The 12,021-nt window shown below is 41.9% G+C and overlaps 1 protein-coding gene across 5 annotated transcripts in view; it reads right to left on the reverse strand.

Moving 5' to 3' along the window:
* The window catches only part of gmeb2 (glucocorticoid modulatory element binding protein 2), a 94,271-nt gene that overhangs the window by 46,724 nt on the left and 35,526 nt on the right, over nucleotides 1-12,021 (reverse strand). For all 5 annotated transcript variants that reach the window (XM_068048222.1, XM_068048221.1, XM_068048219.1 and 2 more), the window contains 3 exons: nucleotides 10,849-10,979; nucleotides 10,159-10,262; nucleotides 6,578-6,735 (listed from right to left, as the gene is read on the reverse strand). In XM_068048222.1, coding sequence (XP_067904323.1) covers nucleotides 6,578-6,735; nucleotides 10,159-10,262; nucleotides 10,849-10,979 — 393 coding nt within the window. The remainder of the gene's footprint in view (nucleotides 1-6,577; nucleotides 6,736-10,158; nucleotides 10,263-10,848; nucleotides 10,980-12,021) is intronic.

The raw sequence follows: 12,021 nt of genomic DNA on the forward strand, positions 1-12,021 counted from the left end.
ATGAGGAAAGGTGGGGCAGGCTAGGCTTGTATTCGCTGAAGTTTAGGACAGTAAAAGGCAACTTGATTGAAACATACAAGATCCTGAGGGGATTGACAGGGTGGATGTGGAAAGGATGTTTCCTCTTGTGGGAGAATCTAGAACTAGGGGTCACTGTTTAAAAATAAGGGGTCGCCCATTTAAGACAGAGATGCGGAGAAATTATTTCTCTCAGGGGGTCCTGAGTCTATGGAACCCTCTTCCTCAAAGGACAGTGGAAGCAGAGTCTTTGAATATTTTTAAGGCAGAGGTAGGTAGATTCTTGATAAGCAAGGGGAGAGGGGGAGGGGTGGTGAAAGGTTATTGGGGGTAGGTGGGAATGTGGAGTCGAGGCCACAATTCAATCAGCTACGATCTTATTGAATGGCGGAGCAGGTTCGAGGGGCTGAGTGGCCTACTCCTGCTCCTAATTCATACATGTGTATTGTTATGACCGAGGCAGGAAGAGTGCACTGTTTATTCTAGTTCCAATTCTCCTCAGGTCACAAGATACATTTACATTTTCCCATTTACCAATACTCACAATCATATACTCTATTTTTCCCAGAATAAAACACACCAACCAGGTTTCTTTCATAAACAACAAAATTATCAGTTTATTAAAAAAAAATTCTTAACCAATAATGAAGTAAAGCATAAACACAGATTGTAATATGAAAGTTTCCTTTTTAACTTAGCCCCTCACACTCACACACACATATAGACATACACCAGGAGAATAAAGGGATTTGCGTTTTAGAGCTCGATTACAAAAAAAATGGGTTAAAAACTCGCTAAATCTTGAAGAAGAGTGGAAAGATGTCCTTTTGTTTTGGTTTGGCATATGCAAATGCATATAGACGGCTGTCACTAGGATCTTCCTAGAACAGTTTTTTTGCAGGCAATGTTGAAGATCAGTTTGGGTAGGCTTTCCAGGAGAAATGCAGCAACAGAGGTTTCAGAGACAGGCCTTACAGGAAGAATTCAGCAACAGTTTCAGTCTGCTTCTCACATTTGCTTTCCATCTCCTGGAGAAATGGAAAACTGGCAGACTTTTTCCAAACTGCTGGAACAGACCGAGTTGGGGTGGTTTGTTCTTCTTGGCAAGTTTTCTCCAACTATCTTTTCAAACCATTGTCCATATCCCAACTCACTGTCCAAAGCGAAACCATAAACAATGTCACAAGACACAAGCCTCCTGACCTCTATAAATCTTGACCTGTCACTTCTCTGAAATCATCTTCCTCAAGTCAAAAACAATCCCTGCTGGGTAATTATTTGCAAACAGGTGCCTTCCAGTAACTGTTTTTAAAGCCAGACCTCTCAGTGACCCTGGTAAAAAACCCATCCATGGCGTCTTTTCCGTTTTCCCAAACGAAACTAATGTCCAGCTCTAAAATACATGAGTCCTCAAAAAAAACTTAAAAATATAGAAGCAGTTGTAACAGTACGTTCATATATTTAATGGTTCCTTGAATGATGGGAAGAAGGGTAGGGAAAAGGAAGACATTCCTGGGATTATTATTTAGCCTTTTTACTGCACCCTTATAACTCTCTTTTTACTGATTGTGAGACATCCTGCTCTCTTGTACATGAGAAGCATTTTGGGTATGGTTATCTGCTGATGGCAGTAATCCAGGAACGGAGACCTAGTCCTGAAAACCTATACTGGCTGAGCCTCAGTGAACATGATACTTTTTTTGTATTGGATCACTGTCTACAGTAGTTTGTTCCACATGGTGAGAGAGCCTGCCTGCTACTACAGATATGGGATGCTATTCTGGACTGCAGCAAGAAAAAAGTTCAAGTCTTCGGATATTGGCATTCCCTGAGATCACTAAGGGGTGTCCCAGAAGTCAATGAGCTGTATAATTCTTTTAGGTCTGTTATGCATGACAGTTCTTTAACATTTTTAGCCATGTGCATAATATGGGTATGGTAATGCTTTCTGCATCAATTCTTCTCCAGCACTCCCACGAATTTAGAGTCCCATTTATGCAAGTGGGAGGGGTATAGTATGTGTAATGATTTACCCCAATCTGCGACTCTTTCAACTCCAGATATTTATGGGGAAACAAGGAGGGAACATGGCACTGGGTGGGGGGAAACTTGGAAATCCCAGTGATGCAGAGATTTTGTCGAACATAATGGCAGGACCTCATCATTATTTTTTCACATTGTTTCCTGCATGGCAGCTGGCCAGATTAACAGGCTGGCCATTAGCCAGGCGGGAAAGCCAGTAACACAAGGCCACAGTCGGGGCCCCTTGAGGACTGTCCCCGGCAATCCAGAAAGATGGCACGACAGAAAGGAGGGATGGACTGGCAATTGGGATAGAAAGAAGAGATTGTGGGGCAGATGGCAGCATGGAGGGTTCGGGTTGTGGAAGAGAGGGAAAAAAAATAATCAGCATATTGCAGGGAGATATGCCTCGATTGGCAGCATGTTTGGCAGGAAGAGATGCTCCCCCTGACTCACATGCAGTACTATGAAAAGCACACACCTGCTTGTACCAGCTGCTTCCACCTCCATTTATCTGCTGGGTTTCCCGAGCACTGGGAAACCCAGCCGACCAGCATTTAATTTACATCAGACTCCCAAATGCACAGTGGGAGCCCGAATTAAATTATTATAATGAAGTGTCGCGTTTCTCATGACCAGAACTGGCATGCCATGCAACCTGTTCCCATAAAAATGGTGGCAGGCGCATATGTGGCAAGTTGGGATCGTATTTCACGATTTTTTTTTTACTTTTAACCCCTAACCCTCTCCTGCCCAACATGATGAGGAGGGGGTGTGGTGTTAATATCAACCGATATGTATACTCACCAGCAAGTACCAAACTTTTGTTCATACTCTACAGAAATTCAGAATTTAAAAAGGTCATGGGTTTGGGAAATTAGGGAGAAGCTGAGACCCACTAAATTGCATTCATTAATTCAACATTGCACATAAAATAAGTCTATGCTTTTTCAAAACCAAACATTTTCCTCATTCATTGGAAAGAAGTTAATTCATTAAATGTGCAATAAGAGTAATTCACTTTTCATCTGTATGGATACATAATGAATGGATTATCACTTATTAACCTCAGTCATCTGAATATATTTTGTCTTCCAAGCACTCCTACATTGCCATATTATTCAAATTACAAAAATATAATTTTTCTGAAAGAAGCATTTTGTACCATAGTATATTAACTCCCTTGCCTAGACACACAATCTAAAGGTTCTCAATACAACTAAACAAATGTTAAGTTAGCCATAACTGCCTAATATTCATTAATACTACTATAGATAAGTCACCAGACTTTTTTTTTGTAATATTTAAAACTGTTAATCTTTTTGTTCTTGCATTAAGTGGTAGAACAAAATACAGCTAGAGGTAACTACAACAGGGACAGACATCCTGAATGGTTTCAATTTTTGTTTAAGAATGTACTTGCTATCCTTAACTTTTCAAAATCCCATTAAGAATAATGATAGCCACTTCAGAGAAATTTATCAAGTCAACTGTTGCTATTTTGTTGTATTGTGATTTTATTCTAGCATATTTCCATTGCTGACTTTTGTATTTGCAATGACAGTCTTGGCACGAGTCCAGTTTGTCAGCCATCAATGAAGATGAAGGCTGGAGTTTTACGACACCCAAAGAGCGGGAAAGTGGCGGGGTTGGGGGGGGGAGGGGGAGGGGGGGGGTAAAGGGGGCATAAAATCGAGCAGGAGGCTCTTCCCGACCCGCTCCCGCCACATTACGCAGGGCAGCAGCGGCAGAAAGTGGCCCACCCGCCCCAGGCGAATCAAGGCCCTTAAGTGGCCACTTAAGAGCCTGCACCCGCCGCCACGGAAATTTTACCCTATGCCCGACGGAGGGCCACCCCCGCTGCCCCAAATAGTCCCAGCACCCAATACGCCCACCCCATTCCCCCCAATTGACCACCCTTGCCTCGCCAAGGCCCGACTGATCACCCCCGGCAAGGCACCAAAAACTTACCTTGGTAAGATTTGCGATGGCTGGGCTGCACAGCCAGCAGTGGCCACCGCTCCTGGTGGCGCTGCTGGGACAGAGAGCTGCCAGCCCTCTGCAGCAGCTCCATTAGGCGGGACTTCCTGCCTCAATGAGGTGGAAGTCAATTAAAGGCTTGGGGACCACAAAATTCAGATCCGATCCCCAGGCCAGGCAGAGGCAGATTCGCCACCGCCGTTTCAGTCGGTGGATCGCTCCCGTCAGCCAAGGGTAAAATTCCGGCCGAAATGTCCCCTCCTCTCACATCTGGTGGTTTAGTTTTCAGTGGGGTCAAGTGGCTCTAAAGAATTCCACAAGAACCAAAGTTTAATTCTATGAAAGTAGATACAACATTTACAAGTATGTCCTGCTGGTGTATGTAGTCACTTAACTGGAAAGGTAGTCAAAGAATTGTTGATGGCAGGTTCATATAAAGCTTTTAAAGAATCTATTTGTATATGTCTCATAAAAAGGGTGCTTCTTTAAAAATCTGAAATTAAACTGAAAAATTTACAAGTAGCAACATTATCATGCAAAGAGAATGTAAATACACAGTAATTCCATTAGTTTGATGTGTTGATATACCACAGTATTAGATATACTATCATGGTTCACATGCCCCTTAACACTATCGAACACTTTTCTCTGTTTTTTTCTACGTCTTCCATACACATTCCTACCAATAGTTTACCAGCAATTTCGAAAGGAATGGTTAACCATAATGAATCAGAAGAAAAAAAAAGAGTGGCCCGGATATTGTGGTGGCAATGATGGCAAAACTGTCAGTGTTTGCTGTCATTACTCCACTGATACTCACAGCAAATTAGAGAATCCAGACGTGAGCAGAATAGTGCGGAAATCCAAAAGTTGCTGTTAGCGATTCTGAGGACCCATCCCCAGCCAGAGAGCAATCCCTAAGCAATTTTTGAATTGATGGAAATTTTTACTTTTACACCATTAGTTTCACTATAAAAACCCTTGATAAAGTTACACCTTGTTGAACGATGTGTAACTGGGTTTTTAAAAAGCATATTAACTTCATAATTACTGCTAAACATCCTCACTGGTCCTGAAAAGCTAATTTTATATATGCAGAATGGTTAAAAAAAAACACATTTTAAAAATAATTTTTTAAAGTTTTTTTAATAATACTTTAGCTTCCATCTTAATCTAATCATTTATTTTGCTAACTGAAAGTTTAAATTAAAGGTAATGATAATCAGTGCTCTTAAATTCTTGGTTTGCTTTGTGTGAAAATAGTTCAATGTGATTGGCTGCTTGAGCTCATCACTGCTACTGGAAATCTGGAAATCCCCTCGATTTGGCACCAGATTTAAACTGCCATCGGGAAAGGGAAGTCCACAGTAGAGATCGCTAGATCCTTCTGGCCAGCTTTCTCGGAGGTCAATGGGGAGCGCCGATGCTTCACTGCTGACCGCTAAATCTAGCCCAATACTTACAGTATTGATATTAGACCACCAATTGTTTGACTTCATGATCTCTCTCATATAAAAGTAAAAATGTACTGCAAGAAATAGAAATAAAAGAACCTGGATTCCCTCAAGGCATCTCAAAGCATTTTACACCCAATTAATTACTTTTGCTAGCAGTCAGTGCTGTTTTGTAGGCAAACAGCAGCCTATATGCTCAAAGCAAGGTCCCAGAAACAGAACGGAGATGAACAGCCAATTAATCTGTTGTCGATGATGTTAGCTGAGTAAAGATGTTAGCTGAGTAAAGAAGGTTGGACAGAATACTAGAAGAACGCCCTTCTGCTCTTCAAATAGTCATCAGATCATATACATCCACCAGAACAAAGAACAGTATAACACAGGAACAGGCCATTCGGCCCTCCAAGACTGCGCTGATCTTGATGCCTGCCTAAACTAAAACCTACTGCACTTCCGGGGACCGTATCCCTCTATTCCCATCCTATTCGTGTATTTGTCAGGATGCCTCTTAAATGTCGCTATCGTACCTGCTTCCACCACCTCCCCCGGCAGCAAGTTCCAGGCACTCACCACCCTCTGTGTAAAGAACTTGCCTCGCACATCCCCTCTAAACTTTGCCCCTTTCACCTTAAACCTACGTCCCCTAGTAACTGACTCTTCCACCTTGGGAAAAAGCTTCTGACTATCCACTCTGTCCATGCCGCTCATGACTTTGTAAACCTCTATCATGTCGCCCCTCCACCTCCATCGTTCCAGTGAAAACAATCCAAGTTTATCCAACCTCTCCTCATAGCTAATGCCCTCCAGACCAGGCAACATCCTGGTAAACTTCTTCTGTACCCTCTCCAAAGCCTCCACGTCCTTCTGGACGTCATACTGGACCTTGATTTAATACCTCATCATAAGGCAGCGCCTCCAATCAGTGTTAGCCTAGACTATGTTCTTTACTCTTAAAGTGGCACTTGAACACAATTTGACTCAGAAATGAGAGTGTAACCAACTGAGCCAAACAAATACCTGCTTCCAAGCAGAAATCATCTATTATTCAATTTGACTTTCAACATACAAAAATTGCACAGATAATAATAAAGTAAACATGTTACCATCAGCTATAGCAGGAGTCACTGGGATGTACTCTGTTGATTGCTGACTGCTCAAAGATGACCTGGCACTGGAAAGATCAATTTTTGTACTACGACATGTATTGGAACACACTTTACTGTGCTGGTAGAAATCCAATTCTCCTGAATCCATGATTTTTCTTCAGTGAAATAAAAGTAGAACAGATTCAGTTAACAAGTTGCATCTGAAAATTATACATGCATATTATCAACCAGAAGCAGGCGACATCTCAAGTGATAACTTCTGTATTACTATATACTGCAATCTATCACTATATTAGTAGACAGGCTCTTGAAGCTTCAATACATTTATAACTGTTTGCCCTCTACTGGATTACATATTAGTTGCATGAGGTCCATCATCCATTGTGTTCAACCCGATGGCAGGTTCTCACTCAAATCTCACACGTGAGATTCTTGAGCTATTTATTAAGCAAGAGTGGTTGATGTGGTTTCCCACTGCCTTCCTCATGGCTTTTATCTTCAGTGATCCTTATCCTAAATAAGCTAAAGAGCTTCACTGTTGGGGGGGGAGGGGAGTGAGGGGCTACTGTGATGACTGGGCACCTACACCCATTGTACATCAATATTAAACCAGTATCCAGAGCTGACACTCTGACCTCCAATTATCAAGGCTGTCTGAAGTGTGCCTGAACCCAATCCTTCCAAATGAAAGGCAGGAATACTACCACTGAGCCAATGGTCACTTTGTCCAGACATGAACCCCTGCTAGATGTTACTCCAGTACTTAGAAACAATGTTCTAGTTTCCAATAGCTGTGCCTGTCTAGAGTGGGCTCCAATCCTTCACTATCTGACTCAGAGGTGGGATTGCTCTCACTAAGCCAAAGGTTCACTCCCACTGCATGAGCAAATGCACACGAAACATGAATTGGTCAAAAATGTTTGGCAAAGTATAACCTTCTACTAATGCAACAGAAACAAGTTGTGACATGCCTATGTGTGCCCCAGGGTTTTCTTAGGGTGTCAATGGCCGAATTTACACTTATGATAAAAGCGTTTGGTGAATCAATTATGCAGAGAAGGGCTCATCTGATGAGTTCACCTGATGGCGTACCATTGTGCCATGTGAAATGCTTTACTGTTCAAACGACTTGTGACTAACGGTCATCGGGAAACACAGTTCAAAGCAGTGCAGATACAGTGTTCCTCCAATAGCTGCCTGACTTTTCTCAGTTAACATAACAATATCAGTGCTTGCAATATTTTACATTGTCTGCATTGTGCCTCTGATTCACAATATTAAAAGAGAACGTTATCATTGGCCGAATGCTTTTAAATCTATGGTATTTCTTATGTAAAAGCCATCAAGTAGGCGCCAGGCACATTAGTGACTACACTGGATAGCCCCTGAAAACAGGCACAGGGATCACGATGCACGATTCACCCTGCACCAGTTCAATGTAATGCAGGCAGCACACCAACTTAGTGCTGCCTCTTTGTTTGAATGATCAAAACATGCAACCAATGCTATTTGTGCTGTTCATTGACGACACGCATCAGCATGGGGCGGAAAATCGTAACTTGCTTAACGTTAAATGTTAAATCTTACCAATAAACATTATGGGAAAAGCCATTGAAGACACTGTGACCAGCAGTGGGGTTGAATCCATTGAAGATGATGCTGTACTCATAGCTAATCCACTTTCTCAGATCCCACTTACTTCCCATTCCAAAATCTATTCCGGCTTACAAGCTGCAGATTGTGTAAGCATTAACCTCTTACTTTCTCCTCTCCCCTCACAACCTTACTCTTATTCCTTCTTCCTTTCAGATACCAAAGGACCGCAACCTGCCCATGCAGCAAAGGAAGGGCAGGAAGACAGTAATGATGAAGACACACCATCACCCGATTTCCCATTCACAGCTACCAACTCAGATACGGAGGTTGTGCGTATCTTAGAGGATAGCATAGTGGAAGATCTGAATGTGATGAGACACCGGGCACAATTACACTGCAGCCAGGGCAGAGGACAAGGATAGCCCAACTGCAGCTTGCTGGAAGGCTAGGTTGCACACAAATTCTGTGCAGAGGTTTCAGATGAAGACACTGATAGGCCAGACTACAAAAAAAGTTGATTGGTGTATAAAACGCAATGCTTAGTAATTGGAAAGACAGCCAAAAACTCTGCATTCAATATCAAGGAGCATAAAGGTCTGGCATCAACTTGGCACAGGGATTTGCTCAGAGCTTGGAGCCCACCCTTTCCAGCACAGAACTAGTGGTCAACTCCACCAACGCACTTGTGGAGCTAACCATGATGCAGTGTCTGATGGTCGATGTTACAGCTTCCACTGTAGAAAAAGCAGCTTCCAAAAGTCTTGAGGTTTTTTTTATAAATTCATTCATGGGATGTGGCTGGCTCTGCCAGCACCTATTACCCATCCCTAATGGCCCTTAACTGAGTAGCTTGCTAGGCCATTTCAGAGGATAGTTAAGAATCAACCACATTGCTGTGGGTCTGGAGTCACATATAGGCCAGGCCGGGTAAGTGTTGCAGTGAAAAGTCAGACTGCTGTCATGCAATCTAGGGGAATCTAGGATTTCACAGTATTCAACATTATGTCCTCCAGGCTGAGGTGCTGTCCTGGGGCAGTGGCTCCATAGACCACAGATCTGCTGTCCTATCTCAGAATGACAGCATTTGTGATCACACCCCTGCCACTCCACCAGTGCCCTTGCTGTTGCCTCTCAGCCAGCCAGTCCAGATTTGCTCATGCCAAGATGGTGGAGTCTGAAGGTGGGCCTTATAAGCCCAAAGTCACTCATGGACATCCTCCAAGTGCAATCTGCAGTTTCCTCCACTAAAATTAAGCAGCTTTGCACCAGCCACTGGGGTAGAACCGTGTAGGAGCACTAGGATAGGCTGCAGCACACAAAAGACAGAGACTAAGGGAAAGCACAAGAGTGATTACTTTAAATTTGTGTACAATATGGCATAATTTAATTTATAACTTTGGTTTAGAATGTGTATTTTGTGTTGCCTTTTATTTTTGCTTTGTGGCCAAGCAGACACTGTGATGGTCAGTGACAGAGAGAAGAAAAGGGGTGTGGGACTATTGGTGAATGGGGAATTGGGGTTGAGGTTAGTGGTATTGCACTTGAATTAGTTCTTCACATACAGCCCAGACAGATAGGGGCTGCAGAGGTTGCAGCTTCCCTTCTTCTTTCCTCCTTTTCCTCATCCTCCTCCACATGCTCATGCATGCCACAAACGGTAATTTGGAGCCCAAGGATCCTTGTGGCGCCCAAAAAATGAGTGCTACTGAACACAATTTTTTCCCCCATCAAGTCTTTGGAATTGGAAAAGACTCAGCTGAATGATGCATCCAACAGGGCCATCTCTGGTCAAACGCCACTGACCTCAGTGAGATTTGATATCATCATTGCTCCGAGATTTTGACATAAATCAATTCTCTGGGCAAAGTACTTCCATTTTAAGACTGATCATTAAAATTTGTATATTTTTAGTTTAGATTTTGAAATTACACTAATAATACAAGCCAAACATTCTATGAGAATAGTAATAGCTTAGCTCAAACCTCAGCATGACACCATTCAAACGGATTGCTCTCTTCCAGTCTTTCAATGTAGATTTTCCAGCTAGATTCACAAACTCTTTGGGGCTTAGAAGTTGATTGTCAAACTAGGAAGAAAAATAGATACTGCAATTTAATTATTATATGGTGTTTTGGATATTGGATTGAGCCAAATGATCCTTTTGTGCTGTAATCTTGTATGATTCTACTAATGTGCTGTAGAAATGGCCTGCCCAAAGTCATAATTCCTTTCTTTTTCTTGTATAGCACATTTGTTTTCTCTACTTTCCCTTCCATTAGGTCTGACCAGTTTGTGCAGGAGATGTATAAACTGGTGAGACCTAATAAGTAGAAAGAGCAGATAATCGGCTCCCAGATTTCTACCAGTGCCTAAGTGAAGGAAGGCATGCAACATTGGTACATTGATGTATCTTCATTAGGTTTTTACTCCCTCTGTGACAGGCACCAAACATGCTCGGAACTCAAAGTAGAGGAGGAGCCTGTGGAAATAATCTCTATGAAGTGATTCTATGGGACTGCCTGTTGGTGCTTCAAAGGCTCCACCAACACTTACTCTGCAGTCAACCTTCTTACTGTTGCAGCTAAAAGAAGATGCAATATTCTCTTTACCCACCACTTCACCACATAAAAACTAGGTTTTATACAAAGAACTGTACAGAACAGATTACCTACCTGCACACATTTTATGTTGATACCAGGACAAACAAACCTTTTCCAAATAAGGTTAGCTTTACTTTCTCCACAGGTTATAGGATAAATGATTTCTGGCTCTATATTATCTCCCTCATCAGCGATTTTCACCTCTATAAAGAGAAAGCAAATAAACATTTATAATTTTTTAAAACTGAAAAATTTAACTCTTGTTGGAAGGAGAATACAGGTTACTTCAGGTTAGGAATTTGGTTTATCTATCACTTCAACTATACTGGCCAGTGTATACAAAGATTGACTCTTAACTCAAACCCAAGTTACCAGACAACAATGTAGCTTTATAGTGCAGCCTGCATGAAAATCAGAAGGTTGATGACGCCTCTCTGGTAATACAGCTGAGATTCAGACTACATGAATTATTCAAGTATTTTAACATTGTAATGTATTTCTAAATCTTCTGTGACATCGCACAAGGTAAGTTGGATGATATTCTGTTTTATCATCTGTGTCTATGTGAATGTTCCCCCATTGTGAATTTCAGTGTGTTGCCTGTAGTGATGTGAAAGATCATTTAAAATACTAAAAGCCTTGTTAATATCTTTGTGCCAGAAAAATAGCCTCTTGTTTTGCTTTGACAGTTAAAAAGTTAATGCAATACTTTGTACAGTATGATTGGGATGTGGGGGGTGGGGGGGTGGGTGGTGGTGGCGCATGTTGAGTTGAGGCCTGAAACTTGGTGAACAACCAATATACCATTTGGGAAAGCAAGCAGGGAAGGTAGTATGAATAGGTCACAACCCAAGATCCAAAACTGGGCAGCTAAGAAAACAGGCGGTTAGATGCCACTTTCATCAGGTGAAAAGCCTGAAAATTAGGTTTCAAACACCTCTTAAAATTGAGAAAAAATATTCAAATACTGAGTTAAAAAACAAGATGGCAAATTAATCTAGGGCAACTTGTGCCACAGCGTCAGCACTGCTGAGAGCAACTACAGCATTACAAGCAGTAGGTAAGCTTTTCGCATTCTAAAAATGTTGATATACCTGTTTATCCGTATAAAATATTGATATTTTGAGGTAATTTTTTTTAATGGCAAAAGCCTAATATATGGGGAAGGGTCAGGATCAATGCGCCACATCTTAGGAAGAGGCTGATATCACATCCTTCAGGGGAACAACCTAAGATGTACCCAGT

Source organism: Heterodontus francisci, chromosome 16 (genome assembly GCF_036365525.1).
Source record: "Heterodontus francisci isolate sHetFra1 chromosome 16, sHetFra1.hap1, whole genome shotgun sequence".
In the NCBI taxonomy this organism is placed as follows: Eukaryota; Metazoa; Chordata; class Chondrichthyes; order Heterodontiformes; family Heterodontidae; genus Heterodontus; species Heterodontus francisci.